Source organism: Mixia osmundae (genome assembly GCF_000708205.1).
Source record: "Mixia osmundae IAM 14324 unplaced genomic scaffold scaffold_5, whole genome shotgun sequence".
NCBI lineage: Eukaryota > Fungi > Basidiomycota > Mixiomycetes > Mixiales > Mixiaceae > Mixia > Mixia osmundae.
Genome location: NW_014575559.1, coordinates 305,193 through 319,796, shown reverse-complemented (window position 1 = coordinate 319,796; position 14,604 = coordinate 305,193). Strand labels below are relative to the sequence as shown.

Below are 14,604 nucleotides of genomic sequence, written 5' to 3'. Positions count from 1 at the left end.
AGCACATCAAGACAGATGAAGTACGCTTCTCAGTGACCTCGAGAAGATCACCGAGTACCCATTAGCGAGCAATGATGCTTCGCCTCGTATGCAGACGTAGCTCGTACCGGCTTTGGGACTTATGCACCTTTTAACGCCTAACTTGCGGCTGAGATGTCCCACGACGGTCTTGCTCAACGCGCAGAGTCTCAAGCGCGTTTGACAGTGTCTCTGACAGTGATCACGTCGCACTCTGTCCTGCTATCGAATCAATCGCGTGCTGCTGCAGACTGTATGATCGCATTGTCCCATCCACAGCCGACCGAATCAGACTTTGAGCATGCGAATCTTTCATTGATGTCAGGATTGACTGTGAACATACTCCGGCTCAGACTAAGCTGGCGGCAAGTCTGCGCAACTCCGATTCGGCAGGAAAGGCGTCCCATATGGCAGGCATTCCTTTTCGCCAGCTCGTCAGTGACTGTGCTCGCGTGCGATCGACCCAGACGCGCTCGCGCTCATGACGCTCTGGCCAGTCCATGGCGAGCTGACTGACTACGGCTATGTGCGGGTAGTATGTCGCTTTAGGCGAGCCATCTGACTTTGTGCGAGCATCGTCTATGGGCTCGCCGACAGAGACGATCGCTCTATCGGAGCTGACGCACAAACCCGCCTCTTCGTAGCCCTCGCGCAGAGCTGCTGAAGCGATGCTAGGATCTGCAGTCTCTACACCGCCTTTGGGCAAGACATAGCGATCTTTGTGCTTGCGTGAGGAGACGATCAAGTAGTGGATTGTTGCTTCGTTGGATCGGCCTTGACTTGGGTTTGGAGCAAAGTGCACTTGACCTGACGTGACTGCGGGCACTGGCGTAGGATCTGGTGGTGTGCCGATGCAGAACGGCAGCACGATAGCGACGCCACGGGCAGGCATAGACCGCTCAGTAGACTTGCCAGGTCGGTGACATCACCACATTGACGCGACAGGCAAGCAACGAACGGCAACGGGCCCCTTGCAGTCATGTCGGGCCAGTACGACAAGCTCGTCAAAGGTCAGTGAACACGGGCGCAGTGCGCATCGCAGCGAGTTGCTCACAGACGACGTCGGCAGGAGCGACCAAGCCAAAGCATGCACCTCCAAAACCTAAATACACAGACCCGCTCATCGCTGCCACTTTCTCTGGTGGGGCCTATGGCTTCGAGGAGATTGCCCGACTGCTGTCGGTCCGGCTGCGAGATCCTAATTCCTCGGTCCGTGGACGAGCAGACAGTGATCACGCTCGAGCTGAGCACGCCGGCAAAGCAGGTTGTCTTCAAGACGCTGATAGTGATCCATACGTTCCTCATTGCCGGCAATCAGTCGGCTGTTCTCGACGTCCTATCCAGGAATAATGTTCTCGGGTTGGATCAGGTCACACGAGGTCAGTCTGCCTCCGCCTGCGCAATCGATCTGCTCAGTAAGAAGTCCCGCCGGCAGGAATCGACTCGCCACAGAACTTGACCCATTACTCCTCATACCTCGAGCGAAGGCTCAAAACGTACAATGCGCTCAAGTACGACATGATCAGGGACAAAGCAGAGAAACGGGGCGCCTGTAACCGACTGAGAACGCTCACCGTCGACAAAGGGTTGCTCAGGGAGACCAGCCTCCTACAGAAAGTGATGGACTCGCTGACTGACTGCAAGGCGCGTCTCTTGCCCGTCCAGACTCATAGACACTTACACATGATGAAACGTAGTTCTATCTTGACGATACGGGCGACGACGTGACGATGACTGCGCTCAGGCTACTCGTCAAGGATCTGCTCAACATGTTCCAAGCCGTCAACGAGGGCGTCATCAATGTCTTAGGTCAGTGACGCGCTTCGTGAAAGCACATAGGAAGCTCAATGAGGGGCAGAGCACTACTTTGAGATGTCAAAATCTGACGCCGAGACGGCACTCAAGATTTATACCCGCTTCTGCGCCCAGACCGAGAAAGTTGTGACCTATCTCAGCGTAGCCAAAAAGCTTGCCAATATCCTACTGATATCTGTCCCCAACTTACGACATGCGCCGGTCTCGCTCGCCGGCTCGCTGAAGGAATACCTAGAAGATCCAAACTTTGAACAGAACCGCACAGAATATAGACAGAGCAAACAGGTCTCAGACGGCGTGCCTGCTCGATCTATGTCCACGACCACATCGACAAAGACAGCGACAACAAGTACCGCGACCAGCAAAGCTGCCGCTGCACCTGCGCCCACCGCGACGAGCTCGGCGCCGAAGCCGGCTGGCAATCAAGCCATCGCCGATTTCTTCGAGTCGATAGAATCTGAACAGCAGACGCTTTTCGGTGGTGTCGCCGGACCATCTCAGCCTATATACCCTCAGCAGACAGGCTATAATCCTTTCATGGCAAATCAGGCTGGATTCGTGCAGCCCCAGCAGACCGGCTACGCGCCGTTTCAACCTCAGCAGACTGCTATGCCCTGGCAGCAGCCTCAACAGATGCCATTTGCGCCTCAACAAACAGGTTACATGCAGCAGCCTATGGGCAATGGGTTTATGCAGCCTCAGATCACGGGCTATAATCCTTTCAGGCAAAGTATAGCGCCTCAACCGACTGGATATAATCCCTTTTTGCAAATGCAACAGCAACAGCCGCTTCAGGATCCCAACTTGTCAGCACTCCAGCCTCAGACGACAGGATTCGTACCCAACAGCGTGCCTTTCTTGCCGCCCAAGCGATCTCAAACAAATACGCCAATTCAGCCTGCGGCTGCGCCGGCGAATGCGCCGGTGAGCAACGGCACAACACAGGCGCCGCTCAAGTATCAGCCTACTGGTTCTCGCAATCCCTTTGCACCTCCACCTGGCACCGAACTGCCACAGCCCAAGGCGCCTGCCCAGCCGTCGATGAATGCCATTGCTGCAGACGCCTGGGCCAAATTTTCGACAGAGCAGGAGCCTAATCAGTCTACAAGCGAAGCAAAACCGCTGTCCGCGTTCGATGCATTTGTCGCGAAGCAAGAAGCGATGAAGACAGGCCAGGCAGCGGCGCCTCTCGAGTCGCAGAAGACGGGCGGTATCGGACTATTTGCCGATGTTGCTTCTTCGTTCAACCGACCGCAAGCGACGAGCAATGGATCTGCCAGCTTTGCTCCTACAAACTTGTCTGCACCTGTACAGCAGCAGCCAGCAGAGCGGCCTAGCCTGCTCACCGCTCAGCCCACCGGCTATGGCGGCTCGTCCGTGACGCCGTTCAAGCCTACTTCGAGCTTCGGCACCTCGCTTGCAGAGAGTCTACCTGGCGGGCAAGCTGGCCCAGCGCAGTCGAACGGAATAGTACCGCAGCAGACGGGTACTTTCAACCCGTTCCGAGCATCGACGCTCGGCAGCCAGTTGACCGGCGTCAGGCCGTCATTCGAGCCGAGCTCGTCGTTTGGCGCAGCGCTGAAGCAGCAACAGACTGGCCAGGCTAGCTATTCGTCAGGACAGCCGCTCAGTCATGTACCCTCTTCGTTGATATGATCTCTATGCACTGAGCCGGCTTCTCGTCTGAGTAGAGAGGGGCTGGGCTGTCTGTACCTGACGCGATCCATTCCAAAGCCCAGACGATCAGCGAGCCGGCGTGAGCAGACAGGCACACAGATGAGGCTAGGCCTCTGTGTGGCTTGCCTACTCAGTCCAGTCTGTACACTGGCGAGCTGCACTAGCTATCCCGAGCCCGTACAACATGGGTCAGCCAAAAGTCACCCATCACGCACTAGCTCGGGCTGACTTTGGTCTGCTCTGCACAGCGGCAACATCTAGGAGGAGAGTGAGCAAGCCAAGCTCGTCTGCTTCGAACGGCCCACTCGGCAAGAACGGCAAGCGAGCGGGGCCTTCGGGCGGCACGAGTAGCTCTGGCCAGACTGCCTCTGCTACTCCACCTGAAGACCTGTCCACCTCGGGCGATCCCACACCTGCTCCTCTGCCGGACCACCTGCAGACCTCTGTCGAGCTTGACCCAGCGTCGATCGAGCTAGACGCAGCAGCGCCAGAGCAGGCAGGGCAGGGACAGCTCGAGCTCAAGCAGGAACAGCTAGATGAGCTCGATCTGGCTACTTCCCACGATCCTGCTCGAGCTCAGAGTGTGTCGAGGAGTCCGCTGGATGAGAAGCCCATCATCGGAGAGGAAGAGGAGCCAGAGAATGAGCAGCAAGAAGAGAAAGAGCAAGAGCCCGCAAAGGCATTGGCCAAACGGCGACCTCGTCGTGCTGCTCCATTGACAGCCGCACCTGCTGCTCGATCAGCCTCTCAACTGTCCACTAGCTCACGCTCCAAGAGCTCCGGCAAGTCACGGGGAAGAGGAGGGGGCCATGCCAGAGGACGCGGCAGCACACGCGGCGCTGCTGCAAGGAGGGCCAAGGCACCTGCTCGTTCTGCGCCATCGATCTACTCTGAGGACGAAGAAGAGCTAGAATCAGAGGATGTCACACGCTGTCCGTGCGGCAACAACAGTGCGTCGGACACCATGATGCTCTGACTCGAGCTGACATGACTATGGCGTAGATGGTGAGGTGGAAGACGGACTGATGATCCAGTGCGAGCTGTGCAAAGTCTGGCAACATGGCCCCTGCGTCGGCCTCTTCGCAGAGACTTCCTGCCCCGACACGTACTATTGCGAGCAATGTCGGCCCGACTTGCACCCGATGGGCGAATCAAAGCCGCACCCCAGGCCTACACAAAGCAGAAGCAGGGGATCCTCCGAAGGTAAAGCTAGATCTCAAACGAGCGGAAGCCGCGCGAGATCATATGCGTCTCCCGTCAGAGAGGACACGGCGTCGGGTATGGCTAGATCGGACCACAAGAGGACACAGAGTCAAGACCGAGAGCGTGCAAAGTCTGTACTAGCCGGGAAGATGTCGCCCGTATCGGCTAAAAAGGAAAAGAGCGCTTCCTATGTACCGGCCAGCTATTCAACGCCGACGATGCCCAAGCGACGCAGCACGCTCAATAGCCGGCTGGAGGAAGAGCAACTCGCCCTCGCTACCGCTGCATCACTCAAAGATCTAGGTCTCGAGCCCGAAGAGCCAGCAGTGCCCGAGGAAGACGAGGAGCCAGACGGTGACCAGCAAGACGAACAAGAAGATCAAGAAGAGAATGAAGAAGGCGAGGCCGAGAGCCCCGCAAAGACGACATCACGGCGTCAGCTCGCAGATCGCAAAGCTGCTGCTGTACGACCATCCTATGCAGAAGATGACAACTTAGATATTGATTCTTTCTACCCTGACCCACCGCCAGCCAAATCCGGCAAGGGCAAGAAGCGCAAAGCAGTTGCCCCGCCCGATAATCAAGGTGAGCTCACACATACTGCAAGACAGACTTGCAGGTACTCACACTGGTTACAGAGGGCGAAAGTGTCTTCGCAAAGCCCAAACACCCTAATCAGTATACTTATAGGCCCAAACCGGGTCCGCCAGCGTCCCGCCCCCTGCCTGCTCCTTCCGCGCCACGGTCACCCGTCAGAAAGACAGCAGAATCTCACACTGTCGTTCCTGCGCCGAGACGGCCGCGAGACCATCATGCACATGCAGATGGCGGCATAGACAGACTCAGCTGGCATCTGCCCGATCATCTCGCTCATCTCGCTCATCTCTTACCTTCCAGCGCGCCAAAGCCCATCGAGGTGCCCGTCACCCGACCGATTGCTTCCACATCAAAGGCAGCTCGAGAGGCGCCCGGACCTGATCGTGCGATGGAGCCTCCCATGCGGGTCAAGTTTCCGAGCAAACGGTCTACGCTACCCGAACTGCGCAAGAGGGCGAAGGCGATATTAGACTACCTGCAACGAGCCCAAGTCGAGATGGCCGAACGCAGCAAGCGCAACTCTTTGCTCGGCTTGGCATCGAGCACAAGCGGCTCGTCCTCTGGCGAGAGCAGTAATACCTCTCGTGTAGACTCCGCGCCGCCTCAGAGTATGATCATGATGGATAAGCTCGAGCGCGAATTGACCGCTTACCAAGACCATTTTTGGGGCGATTCCAAGGAAGACTGAAACCGAACAACGCACACTCTGTACTTTCTCGTCATCACTCCCTCGTGTTGTTCCGACTGCATGCAATTCATATCTGTACAACTTGCGCGCGCCTGGCGTGCAAAGTGTCTACTTCTCCCTACTCGATCGCATTGGTCACCTGGAGCTGTGAAGTCTGCAAGACTAGCTCGGCAAGATCTTGCTTGAGCTTGAGCAATTGCGAGAGTTCCTCTTGAACTTTTGATTGCAGCTCTGGGGCAGTATCTTTGTTCGCAGCTGCTTTCGCTTCTCGCACTTTGGTTCCTTGCGCGACGATGTCGGTCTCCAGTCGAATAATTTCTGGCGATTTTGGACCGACGAGCGTCGATTGTTCGCTCGCGGACTGCGCCGACTGTTTGGCTTTCGCCTTGAGCTTTGCGGCGCGCTTGCTCTCTTTGGGCGTCTCTTCAACGGTAGCGCTCGAGTCGCCACCATATTGTGCGCGCCATATCGCTTCCATCTTTATATCGATGGGCTTGAACAAGTGCGCAGCAGGTAAGATCTTGTGCCCTGCTAAGAGACCACGATCGAACGAGGTAGGTAGACTGCGAGCGGGCGCGTTGAGCTGAGTCAAAATAGCTTCTGTTGTGGCTGGCATGAAAGGTTCTATCATTGCAGAGAGTGCGTAAGTCAGATTGAGCGCATTGGACACGACGCGAGCGCATCGTGCGGGTTGGTTTGCGAAGAGATCGTTGCCAAGAACTGAAGTCTGCAGGTATAGATTGCCTCGACTGGACAATCGCATGATAGAGTCTAGTGCAGCGCGCATCTTTATCCGCTCCATATCTTCTATATAGCTAGATATCAGAGCATCTGCGTCGCGTTGGAGGTCTTCGTCGAGCGCATCTTGATGTTGGTCTACGTCTGAAGAGATTGACGCCGGATCCGGGATGACAGAGTCGTACTTTGCATTGACAAACTTGTGTGCGCGATTGACAAAGTTGCCAAGGTTGCCCAGAAGCTCGCCATTGTTGCGATTGATAAAATCGCTCCAGGTAAAGGTGGTATCGCTTGTCTCAGGTCTGTTCATGAGGAGATAGTAGCGCCAGACGGATGCCGACACGCCCGTGTCTTTCGCATTCTCTCCAAAGACGCCGACACCGCGAGACTTTGAGAACTTGACATCCATGTAGTTGAGGTATTCCGTCGTGCTGAGCGAGTTCAGCTTGGTCCAATTATCGCCTGAGCCAATCTGGAAAGCAGGGAACATGATGGTGTGAAATGGCACTGCTCTTGCATCAGCTGATGTATATCCGAGCTGCTGTTCGCCTACCATTGTCTTTGCCCATGAATTGATACAGCTCGACATTGTCAGGGTCTTGCCACCATCGCTTCCATTCGTCGGTATACGTCGCAGTGATCGATGGATAACCGAATGGCGCATCAAACTGTCTTGCTGTCAGGCTGATAAGGAGCGGGAAGTTGCCAACTCACCCAGACATACATGACCTTGCCTTCCCAGCCGGGCAGAGGTACGGGCACGCCCCAAGAAAGATCGCGAGTGAGGCAACGCGGTTTGAGACCTTGGTCTAACCAACCCTTCGTGAGCGCTATCGCGTTATTGCTCCATATCCCCGTCTTGATCGCTTCGTCTATCCAGACAGTGAGATCCTTCTGCATCTCACCGAGCTTGATGAAGAGATGATCTGAATGCTTTTCTTCCGGCGCATTGCCGCATAGCTTACAGCGTGGCTTGATGAGCTCGAATGGGTCGAGCTGGTTCGTACAGCTATCGCACTGATCGCCTCGCGCGTCCTGCTCCTCCAAGATTTTGAGCGATCAATACGGTGCAGGATGATAAACTGACGCTGTAGCCGCATTTTGGGCATGTGCCCTCTACAAAGCGATCTGCGAGGAATCTGCACAGGCAGGTCAGCTGTAATGGACAAAGCCAATGACTGCAATGCGGCGTGCCTCTTGTCTGTGTTGCAATAAAGCTGCTGCATGGACTGCTTCTCGAGCAGACCATTGTTGTAGAGCTTCTTGAAAGCGTCTTGACAGATCCTGTCGTGGTACAACGCAGTCTCAGCTGCCTGCGAGCCGCTAAAAGTGCGTCGGCTGACTCTGTCTGCTGAGGCGTCGTCGTCCGCCCAAAGACGTCAAAGCTGATCTGGAACCACTCGTAGCTCGTCTTGTGAATCTGATGATACCTATCACACACTGTCTTGACATTGTTCATCAGCGAAGTTCAGAGTGAGAGCAGTCTGGCTGACGTTGTTGAGGAGTGACGCCGTCTGCCATCGCTTTGGTCTCTGTCGTGGTGCCATACTCGTCTGTTCCGCAGGCGTAGAGGGTGGGGCGGTTGCGTATGCGTGAGTAGCGAGCATAGACGTCTGCAGAGAGGGTCGAGCCGATGATGTTGCCCAGGTGGGGTGCACTGTTGGCATGACGTGAGCAAGCTGCTGAGCATGCTCGAAGCGTTGGCCATACTTGTTCACACTGCGCCACACCATCAGCTATGCGTGCCAGGAGCCAGACAGGGTCGCTCACTAGGGCAAGGCAGAAGTGATGAGGACGTTGCGTTCGCCCTTGACGGGCAGGCTGTCATGTCAGGGCATCAGCGTAGCTCTGCTGAAGTCATACCGAGCCTGCATCTTGCCGTTGCCATCCTTGAAGGAGCGTATCTCCAGCCCGCTCTTGATCGTCCTCTCCGGGGCATCTCTCGCTGCCATCCTCGCCGTCCAGTGACTCGTCAAGGTCGTCGAGTTGCTTCAAGTCGTCGCCAACTTTTTGCCGAGTGACGCTGCTCCCCTCCTCGACTCGAAGCATGGCCATCGTCAACGGCCATCAGCCAGAAGCGAGCACGTCGACGTCAGTCACCAAGCCAGCAGAGGGTATGTACGCCCGACTGCCGAAGCACTGCATCCTCCCAGACGGCACACCGGATTATGTTCGACTTGCCCTCACGTCTCGAGTCTATGAGCTCGTACAGCCCAGTATGACTCCCGCCCCTGCCCCCGCATGTCCATCCTGATGTGGGGATGCAGCACCACTCAATCCGGCAGTGTCACTGTCCAGCAGGATGGGCTGCCAGATCCTCATGAAGCGTGAAGATCTGCAACCCGTCTTTAGCTTCAAGATCAGAGGCGCTTACAACCTCATGTCTGCTCTCACCGAAGACGAACGATGGCGGGGTGTCATTGCTTGCTCTGCAGGTCTGTCGGAAGTCTCACAGTGACTGCGCAACGACTGATGCATGGCTCGCACACCGACAGGCAATCACGCGCAAGGTGTCGCTCTTGCAGGCAGCAAGCTCGGTATAGCTTGTACTATCGTCATGCCCCTCAATACCCCCGCCATCAAATGGCTCAACGTCGAACGCTACGGCGCTAAAGTCGTCTTGCACGGAACAGACTTTGACGAAGCCAAGCTCGAATGCGCGCGGTTAGCTCACGCGCACCAACTCGTCAATATACCCCCCTACGATGAGCCATACGTCATCGCAGGCCAAGGCACGATCGGTGTAGAGATACTACGACAGACCAATCCTGACGAGCTCGATGCCATCTTTGTCTGCGTGGGTGGCGGTGGACTCCTGGCAGGCGTAGCAGCCTACGTCAAGCAGATCGCGCCCCCGCGAGTGAAGGTCATTGGCGTGGAGACTTACGATCAGAACGCGCTCACGGCTAGTCTGAGAGGGACCGAACGTGTCTCACTCAAGGAGGTCGGCCTCTTTGCCGATGGCACGGCAGTACGCATCGTCGGCGAAGAGACCTTTCGCGTTTGTTCAAACTTTGTCGACGAGATGGTGTCTGTCTCCAACGACGAAGTCTGCGCAGCCATCAAGGACATCTTCGAAGGTAGACGTGCTCACAGCGACATCGCAGCTCTAGCTCATCCCATAGGACGTGCAGATACGCGAGCGATTTCGGAACCTTCGGGCGCCTTGGCCGTAGCGGGCATGAAGAAGTACATCCAGCAAAACCAACTTGTCGGGTCCAACAAACGCTTCGTTGGCATTGTCTCGGGCGCCAATATGAACTTTGACAGGTTGCGCTTCGTCGCCGAGCGCGCAGAGCTGGGCGAGAAGCGAGAAGCGCTCATCTGCGTCACCTTGCCCGAGCAGGAAGGCTCGTAAGTCCTCGTCAATCCCTACGCTGTATCTATGGCTCAGAACGTACCTTGCAGATTTCTCAAGCTACACTCTTGCATCCACCCTAGAAGCATCACCGAGTTCTCGTATCGCTACTCCTCACCCGCAGAAGCACACGCCATCTTTGCATTTCATCTTGCAGCGGGACAAGTGCCGGGCTTGGGCATAGTCGATTCGCCACAGGCAGCGCGACAGGCCGAACTAGAACAGATCATGCAGAGCATCGTTGCTGCCGGTATGAAAGTGACCGATCTGAGCGAGAACGAGCTCGCGAAATCTCACGCTCGCTACCTTGTCGGCGGCAGAAAATCGATACCGAACGAGCGCGTCTTTCGGTTTGAGTTTCCCGAGCGACCGGGTGCGTTGCGAAAGTACTTGCAAGGCATCAGTCAGGGTCTCTTCAATGTCACCCTTTTCCATTATCGAGGGCAGGGCGGAGGCAAGTCAGGCATCAGATTACAAGCGATAGCTAATGACCTGTACAGATGTGGCAAGAGTGCTTGCGGCGATACAAGTACCACCTGAGCGCACAGGAGCCTTTGAGGTCTTTCTCAGCGAGCTGGGTTACAAGTATGCGGAAGAGACGGACAACCCAGTCTACAGGATGTTCTTGCAAGAGTGATTGCATAGTCTACGTCCTTGCCTCAGCGCATATACATACTCCTTCATGCCTGCTCCGTGCGTATTTGCATTCTTCTACCTCACTCGTTTGCGTGTCTGCTGTTCCTGACTTGCACCTCCGTAAGGTGTCCTTCCTCGAATGAGCTAAAGCAATGCAATACCAACAAAGTGCGCCACGACCGACTGAGTCGCAGATGCAGACAAGTCGCCCGGCCAAGTCTATAGCTCGGCGTCTTCCAAGAAGAGAAGCATGCGCTCGACTGCACTACAGGCTTCGCGTAGCATGCTCGTCAGCGCCATCGGCAGATGCTCGAGCGGCGAAGCCGGTTCGCTATTGCTCTGGCTTGATGATGCAGAATACGCAGAAGCAGGCGCGGGTGATGCCGGTGAGACGAAGCCGGCCTGGGATGGGATTCGCGACAGGCTAGGCGAGAATCCGCTGGTCTTGCGTTTCATTGAGCGACTCAGAGCCAGCTGAGTTTCTTCGTTTGCATCTGGTATCGAAGGCGACTGCTCTCGCTTTATCGGTAGCTGAGTAGCGTCAACGCTGCTACGTCTGCGCAAGCCTGTAGGAAAGCTCAGCCATCTGCCTGGCAACACGCAGACGAGGCGGTGTACCTTGGCCAGCCATAGGTGAGAGCGAAAGCGGCGGTGTCTGCATGATGGAGCTGAAGACGACAGAGAGGAGAGGAGCAAGGAAGGTCGTCAGCTTTTGTATGCGTCAGATGTCGGCGAAGAAAAGAGCGCGTGGCTACCACTAACCTGGGTCGACGCCCAAGATTGGACATTATCGTCAGGCCAGGCACAAAAGGGCGGTCACAGAGATCGACAGGGCTTAGCCGAGATACTTGAGTGTCGACTCAAAGACCTGTCGTCATCATGCTCTTCAGCAAAGATCGTCCACAGAAGTGGAAGAGACGCACGGCAAAAGTTGCCGCGTTCACAAACGGACTTCTGATCAGCGTTGGCGTCAAACCGCGTGCGAACCCTTTCCAACCTCCTTTTGCGATGAGCTGCTTTGCGCAATCGAGAGACGAGCTGTATCGTGGCTTGGCGAAGTTGTCGGTTTGCATGCGCGTCTTGATCACGTCCAGAGGGTAGGCAGACAGCCAGAGCGCCCAGCCTGCACAGACGCCATACAAAGCCGATGAGCTAATAGCAATCTCCTGTCCGGTCCGTGCAAAGGTGATGAGATACATCATGTCATCATCGAACGGATGAGCTTGCCTTGCGCGTGACATTGCGATCGCGGCATTCACGCGCGACGAGAGATTCGTACGTGCCAAAGTAGCAGAGCAGACCCCATCCTTCTCTTGCAAAGGTCATCGTCTGACCACGGTAGATGCCTGTGATGCCATTGGAAGCAAAGATGCGACGACAAGCATCGTAGGGTCCGCGGTAGGCTTCTGGACCTGGTGGCTGAGTTTGGAGTCTTATGCGGATATGCTCAACGGGGCCTAGGATGGTAGCATTGGCGAAGCCTGCAGCAGAGCCTGCCAGGCACAGTTGAGGGATCGAGAGCGTTTCTGTGCCCGTACGTCTGAGGTTGCTGGCTTGTTGAGCTCGTTTGACGGCCTCGAGCACGCCGAACTGGACAGAGACGCAGAGACCGATGAAGACGAGGGGCATGGTGGTCCCCTTGTAGAACGCAAGCATGCCTTCCTCAGCTGCTGTCTTTCGTGCACAGTCAAGTGCGCCGGCATACTCCCTCGCTCCACTCTGCAGCTTTGACTTGACATTGTCGAATGGCATGCCCACAAGAATCTGTGCGATCCCTCCCGCCGCACCTGCCAGGAGATCCTTATCACGTTGCTTCATCGAGAAGCTCGAGAGCTCCTCGGCAGGTATGCCCTCCATGGGATGCTTCAGTGCGTCACTCAACGCGACCACTTGACAGCAAAGAAGCGAGACGATGGTCGCGTGTCTCCTTGACAACAGTCACGTCTAGCCGGCATACTTGACGACAGGGAGCAACGAGGGTGTCTGGCCGCACGAGACGCCATAAGTGTCGATGCTCCATGCCACCGGGTCAGTGAGCAGCCGAGGCGCAGATCAGACACTCACCTGACGCCATTGATCGTCCCTGAGGCGAGCCTGACTTGGAAGAAGCCCGTGTGATCATATACAAAAGAGAGTATGTAAAGGTAGCTGCCAGCATTGACTGCACATGCACAGCTGTCAGGCGCATGTGCACGGGCGAGCGATTGAGAGCTCACTCGAGAAGCCAGAAACCGTGTGGCCGGCATTGGCTTCCATGTCGGCAGGTACCAGTCCTGCGCCTGTACCGAGCACGTATGCAGAGCGATACTGATTTGCTTTCATGTCCCAATTGAGAGCGAATTGAGTGGCCGAGTCAGCTTGACCGGCTGCCGTTGCGCGGATCCAGCAGATCAGGGGGCCGCCATACAAGCCTCGCTTTGCCAAATGCATTGCCTGGCCTGCTTGCGCATCGATCGCACTCGCATAGGTGGTAGACAGCAGCGCGGCGAGCATGACACCGAGCGAGATCATCTTCATCTTGACCTCGAATTCGAAAGCGGGAGTGACGTTGCTGAGTGGTTCGAGCGGTTCGCGAGGATGAGAGGGGGTCTAGTGCTGCGACGATGCACCGCTCGGAGTCAGACATGAGGCACGGAGACTGTCGCTCTGACATGAAAGCCTATGACGCAACGAGCAACGCGACAATTCGCGCGACTCGTTGGCGCCTCAGGAACAGCTTGACGCTCTCTTGTTGATGCCCATCAGCCCGGCATGGTTACTCCCGACCAACATCCAAGCAGAGCTACCGGCACAGGCCCGCCAGACTTTGCCTGGCCATGTATTTGCAATCAACGGAACGATCACGTCTCTGATGTGCTTCCATCTCGCGCTCAATTCGCTCAAGCAGCACTATGACCTCGAACAATGGAGTGCGCCGGACTCGCAACTCGATCATGATGATCATCCGACCCAGCATGCCAAGTTGCCTGCGCGAATCCTCATCGTCTTTCCTGATCGCGCCGATATACATGTCAACCTCGTCAAAGAGAACGAATCTTGGCTCAGTGAGGAAGGCGGCAAGGGCCATCTGCGCAGATTGCTACGCCGTATCGAGCTCAGGTCAGCTTTGTGTCACCTCCGTGTCTTCAACAAGAGCTCAACAAGACTTATACAATCAGGTTTTGCCCGACGGCTACGCACTATCGCTTCTTCCTTTCCTCACTCGTGCTAGCACACACTGGCAAAGCGAACGCTGTCCCTCCTGGCCTCGTGCAAATCATTCTCTGCAACCCTTCGGCCTATCTCGACGACCCCGAGATCACTTCGTAGGCGGCCCCTGGTCGCGCATTGTGCGCGCTCTGATCCGTCTCGCAGAGCTTCGGCGTATGGTGCCCTCGTCGCGCTTGCCGTCAACTGTGTAGCCCAGCTCTCGACGCCAGATCAACAGTACGTCACTCTGCCTCTGGCCGTGCAGGCGCTCATGGGATCGTCAGAGTCGACCTAGCGATTCTCGACACACAAGCTCACACGCTCGACCTACCTGTCGTCGCGCCTGCCCTCAGCTCAAAAATACCCGCAAATTCACCGACACCGAGCGGAAATCGGACCAGAGAACCGCGCTTGCCTGCTGGGAACATCTCGGACCATTTCGCGGATTGGAGCGTGAGCATCACCGGAGATCCGGTTGCTCAGCCCAGCACGACGCCAGTCGCCGATGGTCAGGACGGCAGTCATCTCGCTGGCACCTACACAATCAGCGCGAAAGCTTGCTCGGCTTCCGCTAAGCATGCAGATCGCATGACATCCTGGCGTTTTCGACTCGTATCGGACGACAGCGAGCTTGGATTTGGCTGGCGCAACCGACTCCGCTTCATCAAAGAATGATGGCACAGTC

At 56.2% G+C, this 14,604-nt stretch overlaps 8 protein-coding genes across 8 annotated transcripts; 4 read left to right on the top strand and 4 right to left on the bottom strand.

Moving 5' to 3' along the window:
• Positions 1 to 55: 55 nt before the first annotated feature.
• On the bottom strand, positions 56 to 1,076 carry L969DRAFT_440662 (uncharacterized protein). The gene has a single exon (XM_014712461.1). The coding sequence runs from the start codon at positions 908 to 910 to the stop codon at positions 368 to 370; it is 543 nt and encodes a 180-aa protein (XP_014567947.1). The 5' UTR covers positions 911 to 1,076; the 3' UTR covers positions 56 to 367.
• L969DRAFT_94405 (uncharacterized protein) lies at positions 998 to 3,489 on the top strand (the record flags this gene model as incomplete). The annotated part of the gene is made up of 6 exons (XM_014712460.1): positions 998 to 1,028; positions 1,088 to 1,227; positions 1,283 to 1,397; positions 1,454 to 1,662; positions 1,716 to 1,827; positions 1,877 to 3,489. 6 exons carry the CDS (start codon positions 998 to 1,000, stop codon positions 3,487 to 3,489), a joined length of 2,220 nt encoding a protein of 739 aa, XP_014567946.1.
• A 66-nt stretch (positions 3,490 to 3,555) lies between these two features.
• On the top strand, positions 3,556 to 6,370 carry L969DRAFT_87283 (uncharacterized protein). Its single transcript, XM_014712459.1, has 4 exons — positions 3,556 to 3,698; positions 3,759 to 4,460; positions 4,513 to 5,298; positions 5,352 to 6,370. Exons 1-4 carry the CDS (start codon positions 3,695 to 3,697, stop codon positions 5,996 to 5,998), a joined length of 2,139 nt encoding a protein of 712 aa, XP_014567945.1. The 5' UTR covers positions 3,556 to 3,694; the 3' UTR covers positions 5,999 to 6,370.
• L969DRAFT_87282 (uncharacterized protein) lies at positions 6,043 to 8,906 on the bottom strand. Its single transcript, XM_014712458.1, is given in 10 exon segments — positions 6,043 to 7,243; positions 7,290 to 7,404; positions 7,451 to 7,771; positions 7,824 to 7,875; positions 7,931 to 8,020; positions 8,080 to 8,176; positions 8,230 to 8,399; positions 8,493 to 8,495; positions 8,507 to 8,557; positions 8,609 to 8,906. The coding sequence occupies 10 exon segments, from the start codon at positions 8,686 to 8,688 to the stop codon at positions 6,117 to 6,119; spliced, it is 2,106 nt and encodes a 701-aa protein (XP_014567944.1). The 5' UTR covers positions 8,689 to 8,906; the 3' UTR covers positions 6,043 to 6,116.
• On the top strand, positions 8,599 to 10,840 carry L969DRAFT_440092 (uncharacterized protein). The gene is made up of 6 exons (XM_014712457.1): positions 8,599 to 8,952; positions 9,004 to 9,171; positions 9,232 to 9,816; positions 9,871 to 10,090; positions 10,145 to 10,548; positions 10,595 to 10,840. Exons 1-6 carry the CDS (start codon positions 8,784 to 8,786, stop codon positions 10,729 to 10,731), a joined length of 1,683 nt encoding a protein of 560 aa, XP_014567943.1. The 5' UTR covers positions 8,599 to 8,783; the 3' UTR covers positions 10,732 to 10,840.
• Positions 10,841 to 10,949: 109 nt separating this feature from the next.
• Positions 10,950 to 11,391, bottom strand: L969DRAFT_94402 (uncharacterized protein; the record flags this gene model as incomplete). The annotated part of the gene is made up of 2 exons (XM_014712456.1): positions 10,950 to 11,296; positions 11,349 to 11,391. 2 exons carry the CDS (start codon positions 11,389 to 11,391, stop codon positions 10,950 to 10,952), a joined length of 390 nt encoding a protein of 129 aa, XP_014567942.1.
• A 174-nt stretch (positions 11,392 to 11,565) lies between these two features.
• On the bottom strand, positions 11,566 to 13,247 carry L969DRAFT_94400 (uncharacterized protein; the record flags this gene model as incomplete). Its single annotated transcript, XM_014712455.1, has 5 exons — positions 11,566 to 11,598; positions 11,654 to 11,896; positions 11,958 to 12,606; positions 12,795 to 12,891; positions 12,947 to 13,247. 5 exons carry the CDS (start codon positions 13,245 to 13,247, stop codon positions 11,566 to 11,568), a joined length of 1,323 nt encoding a protein of 440 aa, XP_014567941.1.
• A 217-nt stretch (positions 13,248 to 13,464) lies between these two features.
• Positions 13,465 to 14,594, top strand: L969DRAFT_94399 (uncharacterized protein; the record flags this gene model as incomplete). The annotated part of the gene is made up of 4 exons (XM_014712454.1): positions 13,465 to 13,829; positions 13,889 to 14,035; positions 14,085 to 14,156; positions 14,204 to 14,594. The coding sequence occupies 4 exons, from the start codon at positions 13,465 to 13,467 to the stop codon at positions 14,592 to 14,594; spliced, it is 975 nt and encodes a 324-aa protein (XP_014567940.1).
• Positions 14,595 to 14,604: the final 10 nt, after the last annotated feature.

Bases quoted from the DNA above. Each gene is read 5' to 3' on its own strand.
- L969DRAFT_440662 (XM_014712461.1), bottom strand. From the start codon at position 910: ATGCCTGCCCGTGGCGTCGCTATCGTGCTGCCGTTCTGCATCGGCACA.
- L969DRAFT_87283 (XM_014712459.1), top strand. The intron at 4,461-4,512 runs GTGCGTCGGACA...ACTATGGCGTAG, and splicing joins CTGTCCGTGCGGCAACAACA to ATGGTGAGGTGGAAGACGGA. The intron at 5,299-5,351 runs GTGAGCTCACAC...CACTGGTTACAG, and splicing joins TGCCCCGCCCGATAATCAAG to AGGGCGAAAGTGTCTTCGCA.
- L969DRAFT_87282 (XM_014712458.1), bottom strand. From the start codon at position 8,688: ATGGCAGCGAGAGATGCCCCGGAGAGGACGATCAAGAGCGGGCTGGAG. The intron at 8,558-8,608 runs GCAGGCTCGGTA...CTGACATGACAG, and splicing joins AAGGATGGCAACGGCAAGAT to CCTGCCCGTCAAGGGCGAAC. The intron at 8,021-8,079 runs GTCAGCCGACGC...GTACCACGACAG, and splicing joins ACGACGCCTCAGCAGACAGA to GATCTGTCAAGACGCTTTCA.
- L969DRAFT_440092 (XM_014712457.1), top strand. From the start codon at position 8,784: ATGGCCATCGTCAACGGCCATCAGCCAGAAGCGAGCACGTCGACGTCA. The intron at 8,953-9,003 runs GTATGACTCCCG...GTGGGGATGCAG, and splicing joins CTATGAGCTCGTACAGCCCA to CACCACTCAATCCGGCAGTG. The intron at 10,549-10,594 runs GCAAGTCAGGCA...TGACCTGTACAG, and splicing joins TTATCGAGGGCAGGGCGGAG to ATGTGGCAAGAGTGCTTGCG.